The 27,533-nt window shown below is 39.8% G+C and overlaps 5 protein-coding genes across 6 annotated transcripts in view; 2 read left to right on the forward strand and 3 right to left on the reverse strand.

Moving 5' to 3' along the window:
• Positions 1 to 1,673: 1,673 nt before the first annotated feature.
• Positions 1,674 to 4,970, reverse strand: LOC108137181. 2 transcript variants are annotated; one of them, XM_017258763.2, is made up of 3 exons: positions 4,275 to 4,970; positions 2,801 to 3,278; positions 1,674 to 2,735 (listed from the first exon to the last, which is right to left on the reverse strand). In XM_017258763.2, exons 1-3 carry the CDS (start codon positions 4,617 to 4,619, stop codon positions 2,686 to 2,688), a joined length of 873 nt encoding a protein of 290 aa, XP_017114252.1. In that variant the 5' UTR covers positions 4,620 to 4,970; the 3' UTR covers positions 1,674 to 2,685. The 2 variants fall into 2 exon arrangements, with proteins under 2 accessions (XP_017114252.1, XP_017114253.1); XM_017258764.2 differs by lacking the exon at positions 4,275 to 4,970 and adding an exon at positions 3,644 to 3,959.
• A 613-nt stretch (positions 4,971 to 5,583) lies between these two features.
• On the reverse strand, positions 5,584 to 7,419 carry LOC108137099 (proline-rich extensin-like protein EPR1). The gene has a single exon (XM_017258624.2). The coding sequence runs from the start codon at positions 7,389 to 7,391 to the stop codon at positions 5,589 to 5,591; it is 1,803 nt and encodes a 600-aa protein (XP_017114113.2). The 5' UTR covers positions 7,392 to 7,419; the 3' UTR covers positions 5,584 to 5,588.
• Positions 7,420 to 8,548: 1,129 nt separating this feature from the next.
• LOC108137156 (hypoxia up-regulated protein 1) lies at positions 8,549 to 13,239 on the forward strand. The gene is made up of 3 exons (XM_017258725.2): positions 8,549 to 8,740; positions 9,847 to 10,160; positions 10,261 to 13,239. Exons 2-3 carry the CDS (start codon positions 9,850 to 9,852, stop codon positions 12,755 to 12,757), a joined length of 2,808 nt encoding a protein of 935 aa, XP_017114214.1. The 5' UTR covers positions 8,549 to 8,740; positions 9,847 to 9,849; the 3' UTR covers positions 12,758 to 13,239.
• A 1,357-nt stretch (positions 13,240 to 14,596) lies between these two features.
• On the forward strand, positions 14,597 to 16,554 carry LOC108137127 (multiple epidermal growth factor-like domains protein 6). Its single transcript, XM_017258667.1, has 2 exons — positions 14,597 to 15,162; positions 15,920 to 16,554. The coding sequence occupies exons 1-2, from the start codon at positions 14,688 to 14,690 to the stop codon at positions 16,486 to 16,488; spliced, it is 1,044 nt and encodes a 347-aa protein (XP_017114156.1). The 5' UTR covers positions 14,597 to 14,687; the 3' UTR covers positions 16,489 to 16,554.
• LOC108137126 (pre-mRNA-splicing factor ATP-dependent RNA helicase PRP16) overlaps positions 16,454 to 27,533 on the reverse strand; it is a 28,179-nt gene continuing 17,099 nt past the window's right edge. Inside the window, exons 3-5 of the mRNA XM_017258666.2 lie at positions 18,180 to 19,092; positions 17,230 to 17,371; positions 16,454 to 17,152 (exon numbers count right to left, since the gene is read on the reverse strand). Of these exons, the coding sequence (XP_017114155.1) occupies positions 16,555 to 17,152; positions 17,230 to 17,371; positions 18,180 to 19,092 (1,653 nt within the window). The 3' untranslated portion in view covers positions 16,454 to 16,554. The remainder of the gene's footprint in view (positions 17,153 to 17,229; positions 17,372 to 18,179; positions 19,093 to 27,533) is intronic.

The raw sequence follows: 27,533 nt of genomic DNA on the forward strand, positions 1-27,533 counted from the left end.
AACAAAACACTAAAATATTATACAAAAAAAGTGCAATTAGAATTTTTTAAAATATTGAAAGCAAGCCTCAAAAACAAAAAAAACCAACAAAAGTGCATTCAAAAAGATTTAAACACAAATCGGGCAAATTAACAAATTATGAAAGTAATAAGTAGTAATTTAATAAACAATTTAAGGCAAACAAACAAAAACCACAAAAAAAACAAAACAAAACAATTTTTTCTTTGAAAAAAAATTACGGCTGTGATAGAATTTTAAGTTTTTTGGCTAAACAAAAAAATAAGAAACCACAAAAAGTTACCATTAAAAAGGAAACAAAAAGTAATACAAAAAAAAATACCAAGCATAAAATCATGAATATTATGATCTATGTGTGAAATGAACATTTAGTATTAGTAAAAACAAAACAAAACAAAACTAATTGTGTAGAAGAAAATCGCGAGCTGTACTTTCTTTCAGCAAAAGAGAAGCGAAAGAGAGCATCTCTCAACTTTCGCTCGCTTGGCTTTCATTGATTTTATATATATGTATACAGATATAAAAATATTTTATTTTTTTTTTGCATTTTCTATAAGTCGCCTTGCCTCGCCTAAGCTTTCGTTTTCGTTTCAAGTCTCTCGCTTTTGTTTTCGTTCGCGTCTTTGGCCCAAAAGAAACCAGACCACATCCCAATCTGTTCCCCCAACGGTAAAGATATATATTCCTTTTTTTTTAAGCGGAACATTAAGGGCGGGAAAGTCAAAGACTTATGACTCTAAGAATCTACAGAGCAGGTCCTTCATCGATCACCATGTTTTTACTGTTGTCCCCCCCATTAAAACACATTTTGTTTAATGCTTAAGTTTTTTTATACGATTATTTTTGATATGATTATGTAATTATTGTGCGTTTTTAACTAGAAGAATTATCCATATGTATTTCCATTTTAGTTAATATTCCTACATACAGATGTACATTATATATATATACATATATATATATATATATATATAGTGTTCTGCCCGATCCCGTATTGATCGCGTCGCAGACAAACTATTAAGCATTCAAAGCTATGCAACAAAAACAAAATAAATTATAAAAAAAAATTACAAAAAAGTATGTTTTTATTTCATTTTGTTAATTTATTAAATGGTTTTGATTTTGCAAGGTGGGAAGGAAATTTTGGTTTGATATGCGTTTTTTATGCTCCATTTTCGACGTTTTACTTTTGATATCGATATTGTTTTTGTTATCGGTTTGTAACTTCTTAATTTGGCGTCTCTTGGTCTCATACGATGGTTATTATCGATAACGGTTGCCCATAAACTGTGAGATCATCGTTACTGCTTTGAGCGCCGAATATTCGTCTGTTGTTGACCCAGCCCAGGGTTAAGCCACTGGCTTTTGTTTTGTTTATTCATATTTGGGGGTCAAATTTATTGAAAGCAAAACGATCAACACACTCGAAATTGTTCCGTTGACTGCATTCCGCTGGATGTATTTTTGTATTTTTGCTTTGAGTGCCAAATTTTAGGACCGACGCTCTCCGGCTTTTAAATGGGTCTCTGGCTTAGCTTTCGGTTTCGCTTTATTTCTGTTTGTTTCGGGCTTTGGGTTTTTAGTTTTTTGGCCAATGCCGCACTCGTTCAACGACTCTTGATTATTAGCCTTGGCTAAAAGATTTGTGGCTTCCAGTCCGATGGATCTGAATCATTATAATGGTCTTAATGGGGGAGTTTTTGTGCACTGCTAGATCTTCAGGCAGTAGAAACAAAATTCCACGACTTCCTATGTTATTAAACAAAATAATTGCATTGTTTTACCAACATATAATTTCTTTATTCTTTAAAATCCAAAAACAAGTGTAATCTTATGGATGTATGGCAAGAACAATTGATTTAAGCAGAAATAAAATTAACTTATATTATATTAAAAACAAATATAATGGATCTGATGCGATTTGAGCACTTATTATTAAATGGAACCAACACTTAAAACCAGCCAATTTATTTTGTCAATTAAAGAGTTCACTTAAGTTTTTTGAAAGCGTTAACCTCTAAAAAATTAGTTATACATGTAAAACAAGAAAACAAATCAATTAATTTCAATGAAGATGTCGTTATATTAAAAGAAGAAATGGGGGAACAGAAAATAAAAAAATGTAAAGTGGGCCATTTATGATTTGCCAACTGAATAATACCTCTTAATCTATGGACCAGTCTCTCTAGCACATACACATAACTATATTAACTTGATTTCCAATCAATGAATTGTAGTCACAAAGTTGGAAAACACGGCTTTCCACATTCGTTTTTAATTTGAATGTTCCAAATGATTTAACTTCATAGAGATTATATATATATATATATTTAGTATATACATACATGTAGCGGAGTTAAGGATACATAAGTGCTTTTTAATGGAATATATAGACAGCAACAGAGAAATAACAACTCACAACGTGAGACAAGTAACATTGTATTGAACGACAAATGACATATGAACTAAATATACAGAGCCTAGATGTACGTATTTATTATGAGTTGCTTTTAGTGTGATAATTCATTATCGAAGGACATAAGTGAACAATTTGCAAATAAATTCTAAGAAAAGCATGTATATATGTTTTCTTCTATAATTTGTTTCATTAATTCAAATGTTTAGGATAAAGATTTATCTGGGCTGTGTGATCATCAAACGTCGATTTTAGTGTGATACTGATGTGGGTTTTCCAAGTGCCATTTGAGCATTTCGATCTGTGGAGGTAACAAATGGAAATTGTTTATTGTAATTGGAAAGTACGCTCCTTTTAAGTACCCACCAAGGAGGCCCATATCGGCCTCGTAGAGAATGCGATTGAACTGAAACTGGACAGAACTGCGAATGCGAGGCGGATAGTTGGCCAGCTTGCAGGCCACATACTTCATGTAGAGGGCTGAATCATCGTTTTTACTGACACTATCCGTGGTATCTGGCTCCCCATTCTCCGACTTTTTCTCTAGCTTCTCTTCGGCATTCTCCTCCGCATTTTCATAAAATTTTTCCAGCTCCTCGGGATGACTACTACTGGAGGCTTGCTCTTGAACCAAATCCTCGGTTGAGTCATCTATCAAATCCAGATTAATTTCCTGGTCCTCTGATCTCTGTTTTTTCGGTGGCTCGAATTCGGCTCGAAACTCTCGAAAAGCTGAGCGATAGGGTCTTTTACGGGGATCCTCCTCCACGAACTCGCAATCACTGCTCAAATCCTCCAATTCCGCATCGGAAAACGATCCAAAACTGTTCTCCGAAAAATTGCACTGAGAAGTAAGAAAAGTTATTACTTTTATAGTCTTTCAATGCTGCGTCGGGGTCACCAAAACTTCCTTTCTTCTTGTTTTATCTTGGCTATACACATAAATTGATAGTTATATTTCAGCTCCTAGTGTACAAAATATTTAAACTATTTTTCGGAAATTTTTGGGCACCTTAGTACAGATTGCATTAAGTCTCAAAAGTTTATTGGTATCGAATTTTATGTGGAAGTAGCTATTTTTTTAAAAAGTAAAACGTAAACTTTTCGAGGGTATGCCACTGTGAAATCGGGTTTCAATGGGTATCGTTATGTAAGAAATTAAGTCAAGAAACGGCTACTGATAAATGTCTCTTCCGTGTGTCATTTTACATAAGTCATGGGCTATTGTGCGTTCTCAATTGGAAATTAACCTCAGGCTCTCTGTTTATATTTAATTTTGATTTGAGCTGAAGAATAAAGTCAATATTACTCTCTTTCTCTCTCTCTGCTCTGTGTTTTTTTCTTCGCTCGCGCTCTTTTCTTTTATCTTATCTGGCGCTCTTTTCTTGTTTTCAATTGTGGTTGCATTGCAACACTGATAGCTTTAGAGTGGACCTGAATTAACAGTGTGAGATCTTGGTTTAAAAAACAATTAGGTTATGTATACCAATACAGTTTACAAATAAACCACTATAAGCACTATAAATATAATACTTGTGTAAATCTGTATAATATTTTCTATGGAAAACGCAAATTATTGAGTATTGACCTACTGATCTACTGGCGCATAAATTTAAAAGGTTTGGTTTTTGGGATCTTTAGATTTATATATTTTTTGTTTCCTGTTTCTTTTTTAAAGTGCAATCAAAGGAAACTTTAAATGTTGTGAGAGTCTAATTTGTTGTTATTGAAATGTACTAAAATTCAAAATGAAAAGGACCAAAATAGGATTTTCATTTTTTCCCAGCTGAATATAACTTAAAAAGTAGTTATGTTGAGGTTCACCCTGGAGCGAGTATACCTTTCTAGTCTTTTCGCTCTCCTCAGCTGCGGCATAGTGATTTTTGTTGGACGGCATTAGAAAGGCGAAGTGAGCGGCCCACCACCTTCGACAGGAAGTTCCGCGCCGCAACTGCGATCGGTGGACCGCTATCATGGAGTTCATCTTCCGCTTGATGTCCTGCACCCGCATGTCCATCGCGGAGGCCACCCTCATCCAGGCATCGATCCTGTCCTGGCGATGGGTATGTGCCCGATGTTCGGTGTTCCATAACAACGTCTGATTCTGATAGGCCCGTATCAGTTTTATTGTGCTCTCCTCGTCCCACGCGACCTGATACGCGTTCCCAGCCGGTGGGGCACTCATTTCGCAACTAGAGAAAAGTTCTTTTAAGAGCTAAAAAATGTACGACTACGTACTGTTAAATAAAAGTCGAAAAAGCTTAAAATTGTACGATCCGCTCGAGTCTTCGGATGTATCTACCTTCGAATGCACTTTGAAATAACTACGTTTGAGCTCAGCTACGTTCTTTTTCTCCCTCTCTCTCTCTCGCTCTCTCTTGTGCTCTTTTGGTGTTAAGACTGCACTGAAAAATATAATTTGATCAATTTCAATATCGTTTTTTTGTGCTCTAAAATGTAAAAACATTTTTTTTTTGAGAATATCAGTTGGATATTATAGAATCAGGAATATATTTTTATAATATTAACTCGTTTTTAATATCAAATATAATATTTATATAATAACATTGCAGTTATGACACAAAAAAAATCTTCAGCAGCAGGATACGAACCTGGTTGTTTTGCGGGTAAAGATGCTCTATGATCCTACCACTGATTGCCCTAGAGGACTGTAAGAGATTAGTGTTCAGTTTTATAAACTTTAATATTATTTACAATTTTATAAGAAAGGCTTTCTTTTCTGTGTATAAATTTTTCTCTCTCCTTGAATTATCCACTATTGTTGAGCGAGAGCGTAGAGAGCTATTTGCTCTTGTTTAACGAAAAAGGCAGTTGGTTATGTAGATGTTTTGCAATAGCGGAGAGAAGTTTTTTTTTGAGAAAACGGTTACTAAAAAATCGTGTACCTAATTCCTGGCTTTTAAGCTCAACATGCATATATATATATTTTAAAATGAGAAGTCAACAAATCAATGTAATGCGAAGTGAGCGATCTCTGAGTAAAGAAAAGGCAATGCAAGTCCGCTTCTGTACTTTTGTATAAAATCTGTCAAATACCAGAAATAAAATTTTAAAATAACAGCACAAACATATATATTTTTTTATAATTTCATTTTTAAATTTTATTAAGATATAGTTCAAGTCCGAAATACGTTTAATAACCGTATCCTTGGCTGCAAGGAGCTGGTGTAAAAACGCTGCCGCAGCTGAAAACATAATTTTTGGGGCACGGAGGCGATGGAATCGAGGCTCCGCCGTAAGCGGGCGCCGGAGCAGCAGATCCGTAGGCAGCAGCGGTCCTTGCCATACCAAGAATATGATGATCCATTTCAGAACGAGCGTATCCTGACGATTTCGAGGCTGGTGCTGAATAACCGGACTTTGCTGGTGCCGAATAACCGGAAGATGCTGGTGCTGAATAACCTGAAGGTGCAGCAGAGGACGAGGTCTTCGATGCCGAATACGAAGGAGTCGCAGGTGCTGCAGGTGCTGAATATTCAGATGATGCTTTTGGTGCTGCAGGTGCGGAATACGCCCGACCTGAATGTCCGGCAGAGTAGCTTGATGATGCAGGTTGGGAATAAGACGGCGCTGCAGGCGCTGAATAGCTGGACGAAGCAGCAGGTGCGGAATACGATTGTGCTGGAGCTGCAGGTGCGGAATAAGATTGAGCTGGAGCTGAATAGCTGGATGAGGCAGGTGCTGAGTAAGAGGGAGCTGCAGGTGCGGAATACGATTGAGCTGGAGCTGCAGGCGCTGAATAGCTGGATGGTGCGGAATACGAATGAGCTGGAGCTGAGTAGCTGGATGATGCAGGTGGTGAGTAAGAGGGAGCAGCAGGTGCGGAATACGATTGAGCTGGAGCAGCAGGCGCTGAATAGCTGGATGGAGCAGCAGGTGCGGAATACGATTGAGCTTGAGCCGCAGGCGCTGAGTAGCTGGACGGAGCAGCTGGTGCGGAATAAGATTGAGCTGGAGCCGCAGGCGCTGAGTAGCTGGATGGAGCAGCAGGTGCGGAATAGGATTGAGCTGGAGCAGAATAGCTGGATGATGCAGGTGGTGAATAAGCGGGAGCTGCAGGAGCTGAATAGCTGGATGGAGCAGCAGGTGCGGAATACGATTGAGCTGGAGCCGCAGGCGCTGAGTAGCTGGATGGAGCAGCAGGTGCGGAATACGATTGAGCTGGAGCTGAATAGCTGGATGAGGCAGGTGGTGAGTAAGAGGGAGCTGCAGGTGCTGAATAGCTGGAAGGTGCAGCGGGTGCGGAATACGATTGAGGTGAAGCTGCAGGTGCTGAATAGCTGGATGGAGCAGCAGGTGCGGAATAAGATTGAGCTGGAGCCGCAGGTGCTGAATAGCTGGATGGTGCAGCAGGTGCGGAATACGATTGAGCTGGAGCTGAATAGCTGGATGAGGCAGGTGGTGAGTAAGATGGAGCTGCAGGTGCTGAATAGCTGGAAGGTGCAGCAGGTGCGGAATACGATTGAGGTGGAGCTGCAGGTGCTGAATAGCTGGATGGTGCAGCAGGTGCGGAATACGATTGAGCTGGAGCTGCAGGGGCTGAATAGCTGGATGGAGCTGCAGGCGCTGAATAGCTGGATGGAGCTGCAGGTGCTGAATACGATTGAGCTGGAGCTGAATAGCTGGATGATGCAGGTGATGAATAAGAGGGAGCTGCGGGCGCTGAGTAGCTCGGTGATGCAGATGGTGAATAAGCCGGTGCTACAGGAGCGGAGTGTCCTTGGTTCTTCGGCACCGAATAGCTGGACTTCGAATTGTAAACGACCGGAGCGGCATAGGCCTGCGCTGGAATTTCGCGAGTGTGTCGCTCCTCGTAGTCGAACTCCGTTTCCGGCAAACCCTCGTCGAACTCCTCATTTCCGGTGGTCGGAAGCGAAAACGCTGTGGCCCAGAGGCAACCAATGGCCGCGAAGATCAGCAGTCGTTGTCCACTCATAGCTCACTGAATTTTGACTAGAGTTTCGTAGAACGGGACGGGTTTTATATGGCCAAGAGGAAAACAGATCAGCAAAATCAGAATATTGCTCAATTGCAGTCTGTTGGTGGTTTGAATTATCGGTGGATTGTCTTTGTGCTATTCCGCATTTGGAGTGGTTTCATTTAAATTTGCTGGAATCGATCGTTTTGCACTCTGCACTCACTTTTATTTTTAACGCGAAGAGTTGAGTCGGCGTGTTGTACGGAAACCTTGTTAGAACATTTTAATACCCTTTTCATTTATTTACCTAGCTTTAAAGTCATGCCAGCTTAAAGTCATTGTTATGTACAATTTTGTAATGCATTTTTTCTAAAAGATAGGGCATCTTCTTTTTAGGTTTTGATATACATAAAGATTATAAAGCCTTAAGAATTGGTGTACAAATTGTTTTTGCATGTTTAGCTTTAAAGTATAACATTGCTTCATTATTATTTGAAGCCGCAACTTTTAAGCTCGTCAATAACTCTAAGAGAAAAGTGTATGCAAAGTAATTAGTTTAATTATGCGTCAGCACTTTCGTTAAAAAAACTCGGTCATCGATGGAATGCTGAGCTGTCAATATGTGGGTTGAATTGCTGCTTGAATTACAAAAAAGAAAAAATAATTGTAAGCTACATATGTAATAAGTTAGGCAATAATATAAGTAACGAGTTTTCACTTTTGAACACAAGCGAATTTATCGTTTTTAAACTAACAAACTATTCTGATACCAAATTATTATGATTTTTTAAAGCACTTTTTATTATTTTGATAAAATATAAAACATATACAAATTTGTAAATGTTTTTCAAAAACCTAACTTTAGTGTTGCTTGCTCTTTTCAAGCATCAGCAGATACATTTTAAAATTCCTTCAACAACAAATTTAAATTAATTCTTTTTTATTTATTGTTCTTGGTCTAAATAACAAGCAACCATTTTACATTCCATTTAAAACTAAAAAACTCGACAACGAAGTATATCAGTTTGTTTTTATTTATTATTTAAAAATTAATTTTTAAACCTGATTTTTAACCATAAAGGCTCTAAAACTGTAAAATTCAAAATGTCGCGCCATTTACAACACTGTTTCGTAGAGTGACCGTGCTCGCCCAAACTAAGCGTTCGGTGTCGGCGTGCGACGGGCACACTCGCGGCCGAATCAACACGTCAACGCGGCGACTCGACTCGTTTTATTATAAACCGCACTCGAATTTCACGTTGTGAATTGAATAATTAACAATTATTTGCTCTGCTGAATAAAAGTCGATTGGCGAGTGGAAGAAGAGTCGCGAAGGACAGCTGGAAGCGACGAACAAAACGGGACACGTAAGTGGAAAGCCGCACTTGGCTGGAAAGTTGAAAGTATGGGCGGCGGGGAGAGGCGGGGACCACAGACAGCTGCTTGCGTTGCAAAAAAAAAAAAAAATGAAAAAATAGAAGTGAAAGAGAAAGAGAAAGAATTGCGGAAGAAATGTGGAAGTAAAGGAAAAGGTTATTGCTCTTTTCACCAATTTACGTCAAAAATCTCCTGGAAAAGTATTTCTCCCCCGTTAATATTTCACCGGTAAACTATATATTTCTCGGCTGCCACATGAGCATTACTTAAAATTTTTCTCCAATAATTCAGTTTTTAGTGTTCTGTTCCATACAGGATGTGTACAATCTGTTAAAAATCGAAGTATTAATAACTAAATTTATTGTGTTATTAAATATCCTGTATCCAAGAAGATTTGTATTGGAAGTATAAAAGTAACCCATAGATTTCCTTAAATTAATCTGTGAAAAAGAATTATAATTATATACATTATATACATTTTAATTGTAGTACAAGTTGTTATGTTTCTTCAGATTTTTACTTTTATTCATGGAATTTGTGAAATCGATTCACAAAATTTAATATTCAAGTTCCAATTTCGGGGTATTTATTTTATTAAGTTTTCGAAAGATCTCGAAAGATCTATCAAATTCCTTATAGACCATACCGGCAAAGATATATTAATGTTTAAACAAATGAACTATTTTTAAAAAATGTAGTCAAGAACATAATAACTTCGTTGCCGAATGGTCTAGCAAGAGATTAAGAAAGAAATTATGTCCTTATAAATCATAAATAAACATTCTTTATGAAAAACCTTGAAGAAAACTAAAAAATAACAATTTTTGATGGAAAAACTGCAGGAAAAACTCTTAATCTACCCAATTTTACCAACCATATTATCTACTTGTTCCTATAAAAAAAAATCTACAAAACTAAACATTTTTTATGAAAAATCTTAAAGAAAACTTAAAGAATAGACATTTTTGATGAAAAGCCTGCAGGAAAATCTCATATGATCACTTCTTTCTATAAAAAACGATGTCCGTAAAAATTGTACATGCAAGATTTCTGAAAAGCCTGTTAATCCACCCAATTTGTACCACATTACCTACAGACCATGAAACTCGTGCTCTTACTGAGCGCCCTGCTGGCGGGGATTGCCCTTTCCCAGGGCGCCGCCGTGATGTCCGTGGATTTGGGCAGCGAGTGGATGAAAGTGGGCGTCGTTTCGCCCGGAGTGCCCATGGAAATCGCCCTGAATCGCGAGTCGAAGCGCAAAACCCCGGCGATCCTGGCCTTCCGCGATGGCGTGCGAACCATCGGCGAAGATGCCCAGACCATCGGGATCAAGGATCCCAACTCGGCCTACGGTTATCTGCTGGATTTGCTGGGCAAGACCATAGATAATCCCATTGTGGATTTGTATAGGTGAGTAGTAGTGTACATCGGTGGGCCACGTCATTGCGTTGCGCTCTGTAATGAGTTATCGCCAACGACCAATTTGTTTTGTTTTATTTTTTTATTTTAGGAAACGCTTTCCCTACTACAATATTGTGGGCGATCCGGAGCGCAACACTGTGGTTTTCCGCAAAAGCGAAACCGAGGAGTTCTCCGTGGAGGAGCTGGTGGCCCAAATGCTGGTCAAGGCCAAGCAATTTGCCCAGGAGTCCACACAGCAGCCAATCACCGAGTGCGTGCTCACAGTGCCCGGCTATTTCGGGCAGGCGGAACGAGAGGCTCTGTTGTCGGCCGCCCAGTTGGCCAATCTGAAGGTGCTCCAACTGATCAACGACTATGCGGCGGTGGCCCTCAACTATGGCGTCTTCCATCGCGGCGAGATCAACGAGACGGCGCAGTATTACCTCTTCTACGACATGGGTGCCTACAAAACGTCAGCGGCTGTGGTCAGCTATCAGCTGGTGAAGGACAAACAGACCAAGGAGATCAATCCGGTGGTGCAGGTCCTGGGCGTTGGCTATGATCGCACCCTGGGCGGTCTGGAGATTCAGTTGAGGCTGCGCGATTACCTGGCCAAGGAGTTCAATGCCCTCAAGAAAACGAAGACCGATGTGACCACCAGTCCGCGTGCTCTGGCCAAACTTTTCAAGGAGGCGGGACGCTTGAAGAATGTCCTGTCCGCCAATACGGAATTCTATGCCCAAATCGAGAATCTTCTGGAGGACATTGACTTCAAGCTGACCGTGTCGCGTGAGAAACTGGAGCAAATCTGCGAGGATCTCTGGCCCAGGGCCACCAAGCCATTGGAAGAGGCGCTGGCCTCGTCGCACCTCAGCTTGGATGTGATCAATCAGGTGATACTGTTCGGCGGCGGCACACGAGTGCCACGTGTCCAGGAGACGATCAAGGCACTCATCAAGCAGGATCTGGGCAAGAATCTGAACGCCGATGAGTCCGCCACCATGGGTGCGGTTTACAAGGCAGCCGACCTGTCGGCCGGCTTCAAAGTGAAGAAGTTTGTGGTCAAGGATGCCACGCTGTTGCCCCTGCAAGTGTCCTTCGAGCGGGATCCCGGCGATGGTGCGGCCGTCAAGCAGGTGAAACGTGTCCTGTTCGCCCTGATGAATCCCTATCCGCAGAAGAAGGTCATCACCTTCAACAAGCACACCGATGACTTTGAGTTCTATGTGAACTATGCCGACCTGGATCGCTACAGCAAGGATGAGATCGCCGCCTTGGGCAGCCTGAATGTGACCAAAGTGCAGCTGAAGCAGGTGAAGGAGCTGCTGGAGAAGTCGAAGAAGGAGTCGGTGGACAACAAGGGCATCAAGGCCTACTTTTACCTGGACGATTCCGGCATTTTCCGCTGCACGGGCGTGGAGTATGTGTACGAAAAGCAAAAGCCCGAGGAGGATGCCGATGAGGACAGCACCCTGTCCAAGCTGGGCAGCACATTGAGCAAGTTGTTCGCCAAGGAGGGTGACGACAAGAAGGAGGACCCCGAGCAGGTAGAGGAGCCAACCAATGCTGGCGAAGAGCCGGCATCCAAGACCGAGGACAGTGAAAAGCCCAAGGAGGAGGAGGCCAGCAGCAAGGAGCAAAAGTCTGAGGAGAATGGCAAACAGGAGGCCGAGGCCAAGAACGACACCATCAAGCTGATGACGGTCAAATCCCCTGTGACCTATGAATCGCAGACGCAATTCACCATTCCACTGACCGGTTCTGCGTACGACATCTCCCTGGCCAAACTGGCGGCCATCAACAAGGCGGAGGAGCAGCGTGTCCGCTTGGAATCCGCCTTCAATTCTTTGGAGGCCCACATCATCGAGGTGCAGCAGAAGTTGGAAGAGGACGCCTATGCCAAATGTGTGACCGACGAGGAGAAGGAGAAACTGCTGGCCGAATGCAGCACTTTGGGTGAATGGCTGTACGAGGATCTCGATGATCCCAAGGCGGAGATCTACGAGGAGAAGTTGGCACAGCTGAAGAAGCTGTCCAATGTCTTTTTGGCCCGTCACTGGGAGCACGAGGAGCGACCGGAGGCCATTAAGGCACTGAAGGGCATGATTGATGGCGCCGAAAAGTTCCTGGTCACCGGACGCAATCTCACCAAGGACACGAATCCCGAAAAGGATGTCTTCACCCAGGTGGAGATCGATACGCTGGCCAAGGTGATAACCGAAACGAACGCTTGGCTGAAGACGGAGACGGCGGCCCAGAAGAAGCTGGCCAAGAATGCCGATATCCGGCTGACCGTCAAGGATATTACAGATAAAATGAGCCTGCTGGATCGCGAGGTCAAGTATTTGGTTAACAAGATCAAGATCTGGAAGCCCAAGGTGAAGCCCGCCGCTGAGAAGGAGAAGAAGAACAAGGCGGAGGGAGAGGAGGCCACATCCTCCAGTGGCAGTGGCGATGGCTCCTCCAAGGCGGAGAACACCGAGGAGCAGCAGGACCAGCAGGAGCAGCCAGAGAAGGAGAAGGTGCAGCAAGAGCCTGTGGAGGAGATCACTCCAACGCCCACAGAGCAGGAGGAGGAGGCCAAGACCCCGCACAGTGAGCTGTAAGAAGAAGAAGCATCCAGGAGCATCCGGAGCAGCAGGAAGCCAAGTGCCTGTCTTAGGATTCGAGGAAGGATTCAAATCGGGGGATTTAACGGGGGGAAAAAGACGGCAAATGGTCACGAAACGCGGGGGCGTCTTAATTTCTATGATTTTTTTTAGCTAAAGACGGGGTTAAATTATGCTACTTCTAATCTAAAACAAAAAAGAAAAAAAACACACAAAAACCACACACAAATAATGTAAACCGTAACTAAACTAAATGTAAAAAAAAAAAAACATTTTCCATTTTCCATACCATTCCGCATAGGAAATACAAGACTTGAAGAAGTACTCACACACGATCCCCTTCTATATATCCAAAATATCTTATTGATCGTAGCGAAAGTAGCGAAACGAATTGGGCGGGGAGCGGAGTTAAGATCGTAATAAATCTGAAATCGTACAGAGCGAAAGAGAAGCGAATAAAATTTGTATTGTATTGTAAACGGATTCGTCTTTTCACAACCCTCAGAATTTTATTTAAAACTGAAGGAGCTCTTTTTTGTAGCTGCGTTTCTATTTCATTGGGAGATCTCAAATATTATGTGAAAAACAATAGGTGAACTATTTTTTTTGTTACCCGTTTTATTCCAATTGCGTTTTCTAAAATTCTACTTTCGGTTTTACAAACTTGGATTTATTTTAAAAATTATTTTCAAGATGCCTGGCTTTAAAAATTATTCCTTGAAAATTAAGAAAATGGTGTAAGTAAGGTGGTAATTTTTGTAGATTTTTTTAAAAGTATGTAAAAGTTTAATTTATTTTGTAATAATAAAATAATAATAATAGAAAATCGTACAAGTAATATTACAAGTGCCGTTTTTATACCCTTGCAGAGGGTATTATAGTTCTAGTCGAAAGCTTGCTAGAATAGTCCATCCTCCTTTCTCGCTTTCGAGGCTCGCTCTCTCTCGCTTGCACCCGTGCTTGCGTAATTATTATTTTGATTACTTCAGGCCTTAAACAATAATCCTTATCTAGACCTGCGTTGCTGTTTTTTTTGGACACAATCCAAGAATCAGTGGGAGATAAAATATATATTATTATACATATATATATTTTAATTAAAAACTACTAATGCGACGCTTAGTGTAAATTTCTATGGTTGCCACAGTGTTGGCTCACCGCAACATTGCCAGACTGTTGGCCAGGGGCTATCGATATTTTATAACTTTGAACTTTTAACGGTACAAAATGTAGTTTGTTTAAATAATTTTTTATTTTTATAAAATGTTGTATTTATAAAGGTTTTTTTTTTAGTAAAGAATTTCAGTTGTTTTATTTTATTAGCACATAGTCAATATCCACATGTTTAGTTAAATATCATTGAACTGTAAGTTTTAGTGTTATTTATTTCATTTGGGAAAAGCATCGTTTGTAAAACTATTCTGTAAAACTATTCTGCGCAAAGTCTTGTCAGGCATATTTATTTATTTTATTTTTTTTAATTTAATTATGCAAAGTCTATCTTAAAGCTCTTCATAGGGCCTACATAGAAACGAAATGTCTTTATAAAATAAACAGTTAATATCCTCAACTTTACAATTTTATGTTGAATTTACCTGATAAAACAGTAAAAATTAGATTTAGATTAGAAAAATTAAATAGTAAGAAACTAAAAAAGGACAAACTAAGGAAAGCAGCTCATTCGCATAATTTATGATTGAAATTTGCTTAAAAAAAGTATCTGGTAGATTATGGTAATTATATGCCATTTTTTTTTTTTTGGGTAAAAACCGATTGAAAGAGAATTTGGAAAATGACAGCACTGATCTTTTCGCATTAATCGATCGATCGGTATTTTCAAGACGAGCTTTTTGTCGAAGCGAAAGTAACGGTTTGCAGTCCGGTGAATGTGAGCCAGGCAAATAAAATCGATTGAATTGAATTTAAAATGCCAATTATGATGCTTGCTTGGATCGCAGTGCTGCTGGCTGGACTGCCAGGATTAAGGATCTGCCGGGCGGAGGATCTGCTGGAGCTGTCCTGCAGCTCGGACGCACAGTGCGCGCAATTCGAGCGTGGTCGGTGCCTGGACATGGTCTGCACCTGCACGGCACGTGGCGCCGGCGAAAGGGTGACCTGTGCGCCGTTGGAGAAGAAGCTGACCAACATCATTGGTGGACCCTGTCCATGTCCCATGCCCCATGCCGACTGTCATCCGCGGTGGGATCAGTGCCTCTGCTCCGCCGGCCATGTGCCCAGTGGCGATCGGCGTCGCTGTCTGCCGGAGGCAGTTGCTCCGGGCGGCGAATGCGAGTTCCATCGGCAGTGCCAGCTGGCGGATCGGTTCAGCTCGTGCTCTGGGGGCCAGTGCATCTGCACTGCCCAATTCGAGCTCCACGAGGGACGCTGCCTGGCCGTGCTGCGTGAGTACACTGAGAGAAATCCTAAGTGGCCTGATTTTATATAAGTTCTTCAACTGCATTTTACATAAGACCTATATAAGAGAAAACTTAATTTTTAATTCGGTGTCTAAAACATCTTTAAATCTAGCCAATTTTTCCGAAATTTGACAGCTTTGAGCGTTTAATTTGTTTCTACAAAAAAAAATTTTTTTGTTTTAACCAATAAAACCATAAAATATTAAACAAAAACAATAAAATCATAATTACTTAAAGCCTAAATTTAATTAAGATTTTATTAAAAATCTAAATTATAATTGTACTTTCGAATTTTAATTTATTTTAACATCTATTTTTTAGAATTGAAAGTAATTTTCTTTTATTATTTTTAAACCTCTCCTTTCTATATTATTAGATGTCAAACAAGCTGAAACATTTTTTCCTTTTGATTTTCAATTTCTTTGGATATCTTCATCTTTTAAAATTGAAAGTAATTTTCTCTCATAATTTTAAGAGCACTTTTTTCAATATTTAATTTTGAATTTACTATAATAAATTTATCTTTAGCTTTTAAAATTGAAAGTAATTTTCTTTGTTATTTATAAACCTTTCCCTTTTATACTATTAATTATCAAATTAGTTTACAATTTTTTTCATTTTGAATTTAAATTTATTTTGTTAATTTATGTTTAGAAATTTCTTTCCTTATTTTGAAAAACTTTCCTTTCAAACAAATTATTTCCTTTTGAAGTGCAATTAATTAATTAACTAAATTTCACAGAATCCATCTGCGGCGTGGACAAGGATTGTGGGAGCTGTGGCGCCTCCCTTTGCCTGACCAAAGTGAAGAAGTGCGGCTGTGCCGCGGGCTACGTTCACAACCACAACATGACCAAGTGCGTCACGGGATCCGGCTACGGGGCCAGCTGCGAGCACAGTGCCCAGTGCAAGGTTAAGCTTGGGGGCGATGGCAAGTGCCTGGATCACCTATGCGGCTGTCGGCCATCGCACTACCCCAGAAGGGTAGCCAACGCGGTGGCCAAGGAGTGGGAGCCGGAGGAGGAGGACCAACGGGAGCGGATCACCTGCGAACCCATTGTGCCCTTCGGAGCACTCTGCCTGCACGATGACCAGTGCCGGATGCAGTCCCTCCTGGTGGAGACCAATGGAACAGTGCCAGCACCCATGGTCTGCAAGTGGGGCGAGTGCTCCTGCAGTGAAAACCATCGACTGGAGGACAACAAGTGCATCCGTGTGGAAAGTGGAGCCTCACGCATGCAGCATCACCCACGAGCTTTCCTTCTCCTCGCTTTGCTCCAGTTTACAATGATTCTTTATTATGGTGTATAGTAAAACAAAAAATAGTTATTGTTAAACTTATGTATGAATAGAAAGAATGAACAGTTGTAGAACAAATCAGAGACCGATCCTGGACGGCGTGCGACGGGGCGTGGCATTGCCCGGTGTAGCGATCTCCTGCTTGGCGGCCAGCTGCTCCTCCCTATCGGCCGCCTGCTGTTTGCGCTCCTCCATCTCGTGCTGGGCCTTCAGCATCTGCTCCTCCATCTCCTTGAGATGCTCCGCTGCCTGTTTCTTCTTCTCGCGGCCACTGCGACCGGACTCCTTGACGGAGAAGAACATGGGTCCCAGCTCGGCCAGCCAATAGCCATCGACGGCGGTGGCGCACTGCATGTACTCCTTGGCCGTCATGATCAGCTCATGGTAGACGACATAGTCGGGTGTGGTGCCCAACCCATACAAAGCGGACGTGGGATGCAGATGGCAGGGCATGCCCGTACGCAAGTTCACATACTCCCCGATGCCCTTCAGCCTGGCCGCCTGGTAGAAGTACGCCGAGCAGATGCACTTGCGCACTATGTCCCAGTCGGTGCCGCAGCTCTTCACGCTCAGATTCTGCTGCAGCATGATGTCCTTCAGCTGCTGACGCACCTCGCGCACCTTCCGCATCGCCTTGATGTGGATGAAGTGCTCGTTGCACCACGACGAACTGTAACTGTGTGTAGAGGATTTTTTAAAGAATTAGTGGGACTAGAATTTCTGGCCGGGATTGGACAGAGTTTGGTGACTTACTTGTTCTGGCGCCACTGCTGATACACATTGAGGTAGGTCAGGTGGTCGGACTCGGGCACCTGGAACTTTTCGCGCACTCCATCAGCCTCCTCCTCGCGGCCCTTCGGTCGGTAGAAGATCGACGGCACCGACAACATGGACACTGGGTGCGAAAAAATTACACTTGTGCATCAATACATTTTGTGGCAAGAGCAGGGAATTATCAATTATAGTGTTTAATAACTGGTAAGGAAGTAAAAACTAGTACACAATTATCAACATACACAAAAAGGTATTAACTAACAGTTGCGGTCAAAAGAATAGTATTTTCTTAGCTTATGGAAATAGCAATCAAAAGTTTGGTAGCAGCTAATGAAACATTTGGCAAATATTAAAATCAACATTTATCATAGGTATAATATTTTGAAAAAATATTAGTCTTTTAAAAATAAAAAAAAAATTTAAATTTTCAATTTAAAAAATAGATCAGATACTAAAAATATTTGTTTTGCAATAAGAAGTGTAGATGGACGAGAATTTATCTAAATTTTTTAAATTGTGGTAACAAATTTTTAACCGATTGACATTTTTAAATAATATTTATTTCATTGCTACCAATTTTTGCAAAAAAAAAAACAACAACATGAGAATACAAAAATTAGTGCTTAACGATTGAAAGAATTGTCTATAATAGGATTTTTCAACTTTGTATGCAAGTTCCAGAAACATGGATAATGGTTGAATTTCTTCAATAAAGCAATGCTGAATTTTATTTATAAATTAAATTTTTAAACCAATGACAAGCATCGGATTTTCCTATCTTAACAAAACTGTGGGTGGTGAAAAATTATTTTATATAGGACTTAAGATATCTTGAAAAATTACAAATGAAAATTACAAAAAGTTTGATTTTGTGTGTCAGAATTATATAAACATAAAAATTAATAAAAAAAAAAAACATTTTTTTTTACCTATAATCAGGACCTCGGCGCTGCACTGGATGCGACAGGCGACGATGAGCATCTGGCACTGGGGCGGGTCCAGCGGGAACTCGGCCATCTGGCGACCCAGCGTGGTGAGGGCGCCGGTGTGGTCGAGGGCACCGAGGATCCACAGCTGGTACAGCGAGTTGAGGATGTTGTCCTGGGGCGGGGGATCCATGAAGTGGAACTGCAGCAGGTCGACGACGCCGAGCGACTTGAGCAGCAGCACCGTGTTGGCCAGATTGGTGCGCTGGATCTCCGGTACGGTGAGGGCCAGCAGCTCGTCCTTGTACTGACGCTGTGTGTAGAGCCGGAATGCCTGGCCAGGACCTGTGCGTCCGGCACGGCCACTGCGCTGATTGGCATTGGCCTGCGATATGGGATAGATCTGCAGGGCGTCCATGCCGATGCGTGGATTGTAGACCTTCAGCTTGCAGTAGCCGGAATCGATGACGTAGATGATGCCATCGACGGTCAGCGATGTCTCCGCAATGTTGGTGGCCACCACACACTTGCGCACCCCATCGCCGGATTTCTGGAAGATCTTGGCCTGCAAATCCGACGGCAGTTGCGAGTATATGGGCAGAATGCTCAGCTCCGGCGCATTGTCGATCTCCGCCAGGCGCTCCTCCAGCACCTCGCACGTCACCTCGATGTCCTCCTGGCCGGGCATGAAGATGAGCATGTCGCCCTCGTTGGGCGTCAAGTGCACCTGCAGTGCCTGTTTGACAGCCGATTCCACGTAATCCTCGCACGTGTTCTTGCTGAACATCACGTCCACGGGAAACGTCCTTCCGGGTATGGTAAATGTGGGCACATTGCCGAAGAAGGTCGCAAACTTGCTCGAGTCCATCGTGGCGGAGGTCACGATCAGCTTCAGGTCATGTCGCCGGGCCACAATCTAAAGTAAGTGGTTTAATCAGGGTGAGTCCTCGCTTTATAATGTTAAAGTATGTATGTATATGTTAATTTGCAATACTTGAGTGGTGAAATAAGGATATAAAATATAATAAATGCATTCAGTTTGTAACTAAAATCTAACTAAAGGAAGGGGGTTTCCTCGCTGCAGGGGGGCTTTTCTAATGGAGGCCAGTTACAAATGTCAGTTACAAATGTGACCCACATCCCGTCCAGCTTTGCGCTGCAGTCGTTGACCCTGCAGTGGGTCAAGGCGTCTCCCTGGCTAAGTGCCCTAGAAAGCGCAATCATTTGGACTACAACATACCCAGTATATATAAAACAAAATTATATTCATAGAAAATAAACTATTTGGGCTTGATTTCTAAACTATTGAGTATGAAATATGTGTGCCCATTTTTTTAATATTTTAAATTATAGTTCTAGTTTTTAAAATCAACAACAGTGGTTAAGGAAACAATATCCCCCTGAACTTTACAAGTAAGGGGGATATTGAAAGACTCAGAGATTCTACGAGATTTTCTGGAAATTTCGTTTGGCGACTCCTGCCTCCACAAGTTTGGTGGAGGTGAAGGTGAAATCAGGACAACTAAGAGAGCACTCAATTCACCACACCCCCACAGGATGAACGAGGAGAGCAGAGAGCTAATGCACCGAGACCACATCGGGTTTTTAAGCTTCGGATTCGATTCGCCTCGTGGTGGATTCACTGGTTCCAAGGGGTTGCGATTGGGGTAACGGTTTTGGGGAGGGCTGAGATGGAATGAGGTGAGTGTGAGGCGGACGTGCCAACACACACGTAGGCACTTGCAAAGAAATACTTTAAAATAAACCCCAGTACAGCGGTTTCAAATCGGAGTCCAGGGGATTTCAAATGATACTTTTAAAGGGAGTATCAATGTTATTATTACTACTACTATTTCTAACTTTTTCTTGACTATTTGAGTTTATTATGTTAATATGCACGTGTTGTAATAATAACAATGATAGTGTTAACAATAATAATGAGAATAATGACTAATGACCATAACTAAGGAAAGTGTGAGTTAAAGCATTTTAACATACAATTTGTTTTTGATAATGCATAGTGGAATTGATCAAAGGATTTGCATCGCTCTATGACAATTAACTTGAAATTCAGCCAAACCCCAAAGACAAAATGTAGAATTAGAAATGATGCAAATCAATAGATCTTTAACTGCTCCCAGCCCACCTTATCCAATATTCAACCCAATGCCGATTGCAATCCCATCCAAAATCGAATGGCAAGCAAACTGCGCATTAGAAGAACTTTCGCATTGCTCGACCACCCATCACCCACCACCCACAGGTCCACGATTCGCAAACCCACTCGTAATGCGGTTTATTATGCAGCTTATCTGCATGCACATGATATACATACATACATGCATGATACACATACATACGTGCACACATATAAAGTCGTTCGCAATATTTATGATGCTGGCGAAGGCGTAAGGGACAATAGAAGAGAGATCCGGAGGAGAGGTAATGGTAAGATATCGCAATCGTTCCGTTATCTCCGCAGATGACGTCAGGTGGGCGTTTACGATAGTCACTTCTACATGTACATATATTATGCATACACATATGTATGTGTATACACCTGCGCTTATCGCTGATTTGGCAATATAAGCGAATTTCTTCAATGGATATGGCACGGATATAAATCACCATAAAGTAATCACAATTGCAATATCATAATGAGGGGAACAAATGGTACAGTGGTGATACGCTAATATGAAAATGTTCTTTTTATAAGTTTTATTTGAATGGCAATACTTATAATATCGTTTTGCAACTCTGCTACAAATGAGCAGAACCTTATCTCTTGTACTCCATGGATCCATGATAATAACTAATTCTAGATTGATTTTCAATTTCTCAAAGAAGATAAACATTCGTTCGAATCGAACTCTATAACCGGTAAAATAATATGATTAGTTGTATTCATATTGTTACCGGTTTTATACCTTGTTCAAAGGTTTCTTGTTTAAGAATTTACTCTACAAGTTCAAGGTAATCAATAAGTTTACAATGGCCATATAAGTGCACTTCTATTTTGCAAATTCCACTACTTAAAAGACCTAATTTCCGGACGTCGTCGTTCTATTGTCTTTTATCTCACTTTCCGGTCACAATCTCAAGGTCGTTGATTAAACTAACGTCTCTGTGGTCATGTGCTTTCCGAACCTACCCCCACTAATATTCAACCACGTTAAACTATAAATACATATGTATATTGTATGGACTTTTATAAGAATATGAAATTTTTGTTAGCTGATAATGCTGGCGGGGATTAGAATGTGCAAATATGCCGTACCCCGATGTCTTACTCACTTTCCGTCATTCTTAAGATCTCGTTGTCCCAAGTTGAAGGCATTATTTCACCAGTCGCATCGACTCATGACTAACCTCACTGACTAAGATCACGAGCTCTATTCAATATCTGCATGAGTAGTATAGTAGATTGTACTCATAGTCGTTGACCAACTGATATTGGGACTAATTCGATTGAAGTCGTAAAATAATATCAGCTAGAGCGCCACCTTTATTTGTGGCCGATGTTAGTATGCGTTCGACGACAATCTTAGATCCCGATAAGGCCACTGAAGTTCAGTTTTCATGGGCTTTAAGTAAAACAATTATAATCGTATGCACTTTCCTTCAATTCTAAGAAGGTGCAGGAACAATCAATCGCCAGTGTAAACAAAATGTGCAATTCTATATCTATATGGCACATTTGCACATGATCTTATTATAGAAACAGGAAGCGTGCGAGAAAACGAAATATAATTCGAGCAGATAATGCCCTTAAATATTCACGATTGCCAGTTAATCAACATGAAAACAGAACCAGCACCACCACCAACACCACTGCAATATAAACAAAAGGAACGGAAAGAATAACACATGAATATGGGATTGAAAATATATACTCACTGATGTGATATTGAGCAGGAAATTCATGCATGCACTTCTGCCAATCAAAAATGCCACGAATTTAAATGAAATAATTGTATTTTATTTTTCATAGGCACGTTGCCAAAAAGTTTTCACGATGACAACAATCCATTTGCATCTACAAAATGATCGGAATGGTAAACAAGCATGTGAGCATAAAAACAAAACACCAAAAGCAATGAAGAATGGTGCTACCTATACATACATACATATATTTAGAAAAGTGCACTTATAAGATAGTTATGGCTAATATTTTCGAACAGAAGAGTGATAAAGTACATGAATTCTGCTTTAAAACACATATATTTTAACGCACTATTAAGTAACCACTTCATAAACTTGTGAGTCTATAATATAAAAAAATTTGTTTCAAAAAATACCCCTTAAGATTATTAAAGTTGTCAGTCGTTTCTTGAGGCACTTAAATCGATCTCTTCCGTGGCACCAAAATTTTTCTTTAATAATTCACCAATTAATCGGAGGATAGTCGTTATTATTCAGCATGTTTGGCCTCCGTGGGTGCATCACAAAAATCTGGCATTAGCCCCCAAAACACATAGAGAAACCTTGTCGAGATGGGAAAAACGTTTTCCTGGCGCCAACAGACAGAATCGTGTGTATAGATAGTATATGTAGTATCTCTCTATGCGTGGCAATACGCCGATATAAATTGCAAATGTACGAGCGTTTGTATGTTGGTAATTATAAATGCCGCAGATGCAATTTACCGAGCGTTTGCATTGAGGCAGAAATGAGTTTTCCGAGGCTGCTGGATGTGAATTTGAGCATCTTTATCGGTGGGTGGCGAGTGAGTTATGTGGGTCTGATGAACCTCAGTTCCACTGATCCCGGCGAGACTTGAAAAATGCACTCGATTCGGAATGTTGTACAATGTGCGAATATAAATACAGTACGAATTCTAACATCCCCACACATTTGTGTATTTGCATACTATTTAAAGGATTACTAAAATGCTAGTCGAAGAAGTTTGTAACGTTCGGAATTTTATTTATATATTTCTGATCTAAAACATATAAGGAATTCTCAATCAAGAGTCGGTATAAAAATGTTTTTCTTTAAGTCAAACAATCGTACATTCATTTTGAAAACATTTTAGTTCAGCTAACATAGCAAAGATCTAAACAAATATTAAAATCAACATATAAATTTTGGTCAAATTTTATTTTTATTTTTTAAATATAACAAGTGTCCTACGAAATCTGATTGAGGAAAAAAACTGAGCACAAAATGAGCTTTGGAAATAATAAAATATTCCAATTCATTAAAAAAAAAATTCTAACACTTAGATCCGAATAACGAGAAGGACATTTTTGAAGGATTCTAAAAAATCGAAAGCCAAACTATAACCTATGTAAGTGTTAACGTTTTTAGGTAACTATTGCAAACCTTATACCATATCTAGCTAAAATTGTAATCGTCTGTATTGAAACAAGTAAATAAGTAAATTAAGTTCATAGCCAACGAATTCATAACATACATATTATATTTATATTTAAATTCATGCATAAACAACTTTCATTCGCAAACTTAATTAATTTTTCAGGCACTTTGATGGTGTTAATCATTTGAAAGCTCTAGTATACTGTTAGTCAGGTCTAATCGTAAAATTCGTTTTACCAAAGTCGTTTCAAAACGCACTATGGAATAGCAGATTTCGAGATTAAAAAAAACTGGGAAAGTGGACTGGATAAAAGGGGTGGAAAAGGGGGAATAAAAATGAGAGAGAGAGAGAGAGAGAGAGAGAGAGAGAGAGAGAGAGAGAAAGAGAAATGAGATTTGCAGTGTGGTGAGTTTGAGTTGTTTTTGTTCTTTTGGAGGTGTGGCGGCATCAACAAATCGCACATGTGTGTGTGTGTGACGTAGTAGAGAGCAGTTTATGGCTTTTTGGCAAAAACTACGAGCACAACAAATAAACAGAGCGAAGCGCACGATGTAAACAAAAGAAGCAAAAATTCGATAAACGAAAACAAACGGCGAATATTCAAAAACTGCCAACAGAATTTGCAAGTCAACACATTTCAATGAATAAATATCGAAACAGTCACGAACCGATTTAAATTTTTTTTCTTTTTTGCTGTTTTGTTTTTGCACCAAGCTCCGCAAACAAGTTATGTGCAAAAACCGAAAAATAAATTAAGAAAAAACAAACTTTTCTTTAATGTGCAGTTGGCGAAGGTGAATACACTGTAACCAGCAGGAGAAAAAGAGAATTGCGAAGAGAAGATAAGAGAGTTCCCGAGAGAAAGACAGAGACAACAAAAGCCAAAGGCAGCCGGCGAAATAAAATTCAATTCTACACTTAACAAAAATTAAAATTTAATTCTCAAATTCCAAGAAAAAAAAATGTTACTGCCAAGACAATTGTTCCCTGTATCAGTAACTACTTTCTCAAAAATAAAAATGGTTGCAACCCTTTAAAAAAAATATTACAAAATATATTAAAAATCTTGTAACAGAAAGATAAAATACTTTCTTTACAGAATTTAAATCTTTCTTTAATAAAATTTTTTTGAGGATCTGTATCTACTTTATTTCAAAGTTAAAAAAAATAGTTTTAAGTGCAGCAGCTTGTTTTTGTTTTTTTTTTTTTGACCTGGAACAGCTGTTTGGTAGGCCCTTCCGTCGTACGAAGGTCCCCCCAATAAAGCCCCCCTCGAATTTCAATAGGAAGCGGCTCTGACCTGCCGGCGGCTGTTAAAATAACCGAAAACAAAAACACATATTGAGCGACAACTCTTTTTAGCATATTTTCATTAATCCGTTTGTATGGTCTTTTATTTTACTTTGTTTTTGCGCTCGTGTCTCGTTTGCATGACTATAAAAATGTCTGAAAATAGCCGTCAAAAAAAAAATCGCCGCCGAATTTTCGGCAAGAGATGGGCAGACGGGTGGAAAGGAGGGGGAGGGGGATTTATCTTTGGAGTCCCAAATCCCGAAGTAGATTTAGATCCACAGGTGGCTAAATCACGTGCAGTTCTATTCGTTTTTAAAATAATAATAAATATTAAAAAAAGAAACACGCATCTAAATAAAATAAATAAAATAATCACTTAAGAATTTATATTTATATTTCAACCAGCCAAAGTTCATTTATCCTTTTTAGGATCACTTTTATGACAGCTGTAAGATAGATTTGTTCGACTTTAATTTTAAATGTCCTCTTCTGCTGGTTGAAAAACAAGGAAATTATGAAAATTTCCCAGATCTTCCGATTCGTTATAAAGTTAAGTTAAAGTAAACGTACTATATACCTAAACTAAATTATATTATAAATCTTAATTTGACCATTATTTTACAATTCTGGAGATCCTTTTATTAGTTTAGGAATCAATATCAACACAACTTGACTTCACATGGTTATATTCTTTTACTCTACAAGTATTAAAATGTAATTATTGTTTGTCTGTTAACGTCTTGAGAGGTATTTTAGTTGAGTGCAAGCAATTTCTGTATTTTGATCAAATAAGCTTTCTAGCTTTGACCTGGGACATTACGAATGCTGTTGTTGTGTTGTGTTGTTCACATTGATAAAACGACTAGACAGTGGCTCAATTGAAAGTGTTTATTCGTACCTTTACCATCGTCCCCATCTCCATTCTTCCCTTTCAGAAATTCTTTTGTATTTTTCCCGCTCCGATTCGTTTGTTTACTTTTATTTATCAGAGGGTCAAAGGCTTGAACTTTGGTATGTCGCCCTCTGAAAGCGCCAGCCATCCATCCGTCCATCCATTCTTCCATCTATCCATCTATCCCATAAAACCTCCCACCCAACACAAGATCCACACAGAAAGAAATGCTTGGCATTTGATAATGCATACCGATTGGCATGCGCAGCAGAAATTTTTTTTTTTCGGTTAAATTTTGCAAAAAAATATATATAAAAATCCAAAAAATGGCCAACAAATCAAAATCGAGCTGCATCAAAAAGTAAGTAGATTCCCTGTGCGCTGTGTTTTAAAATAAGTCCAATGAAAACAATCTAACAATGTCATTTTTTTTAAATATCTTATCGTTTAGTTTTGAACAAACGGAGTTGTACACATTTTTGGTCTGTGTGGTTCAAACAAAAGAAAGCGAACTAATATAAAATAAAATAGGGTAGAATATAGTATAATAGAGTAGAAAATTGTAGAACAGGGTAGAGCGAAACGGAAACAGCGCTGACAGAAGCGCAAAGTCTGGATATTACCAGATTGTGAAGGCATTTGCCGGTAAAATGCGCAAAACGAAGCCTTTAAGTCCCAAGTTCCCAAACGAAACGAAAAGAAACGAAACGAGTTTCGTTGCCACAGATACTCCACTCCACATGCAAATACACAGTCGCGCCAAATACATACATACATATATATGCATGTATTTAGATACATAGATACTACGGGTATGTGAGTTTGGATTCCTAACTAGATGGATAGATTGGCGCACGTACGCGGATTCCATTTGTCACTGGGCTAAGCTCCAACTAAGCGGAGATGACAGTTTTATTTATTCGATTTCCATTCATTTTTAATTATTTATGCAACCCGAAACGGAAGCCTCGTGCATTTGCACCGACATCGAGGTGAAACAAAGGTAAACAAATACAGGTGGTTCGGGTAGCTCAGGTGGTTATTCCGACGAGCACATGCCAACGCAAGAAGAAAAAGCGCAATTTCGTATGAATAATTTCAAAACGAATGTAAACTGGCGCCAAAATACCCTATTTTAAAAATTAGTGTACCCGTGCCTGTGCCTTTGGTCACAGATAGCTTAGAATGCTGAATCAGCCCCATTTTGAGTAACTGTTATCTTATCAAATCGCACCTAGAATAGGCACATAATACTCAAAATAAGTACTCGAAGTCTTAAAACCTGCACACAAATACTTAAAATAAATTAGAGGCAGTAGCGGCAAATATGCACATGATAAAGAATAAGTAAATCAATGGAGGAAAACGTGAGGTTGCTCAAATACCCTTTAATATAGTCGTTGTTCGTGAGACAGAATGAGGAAAGTGTACATTATTTCCGATTTAAGTATTTGCAATATTATGAAATCTTACTTGAAGTATAGGAGGGAATTAGACTAAAGAATTCGACATAGGAAATAATACATTTTGTGCATTTAATTTAAAAAATTAAGGTATGTTAAAAACTGATATAGTTTCTAGAATTATTTAAAATCAGAGAAACAAAAACTAACTAATCAATATTCAATAGAACTATGCAAGAGTATTCAAGCATGTGCATATGTGTTTTAGTTCATAAATAGTTTGCGAATACAAAAGCATTTTTTTATGGTTTTGATTGAGGTTGTTTTTTATTTTGGCTAAATAGTATCTTCCTTTAAGAGGCACTGACCTACACACACACACACTCAACGTACAAGCGATTTCAATTTGATTGCGCAATTTTCTACAAGAACAACAATAACAGAACAAG

The sequence above is a fragment of the Drosophila elegans genome, unplaced genomic scaffold (assembly GCF_018152505.1).
Source record: "Drosophila elegans isolate 14027-0461.03 unplaced genomic scaffold, ASM1815250v1 contig_149, whole genome shotgun sequence".
In the NCBI taxonomy this organism is placed as follows: Eukaryota; Metazoa; Arthropoda; class Insecta; order Diptera; family Drosophilidae; genus Drosophila; species Drosophila elegans.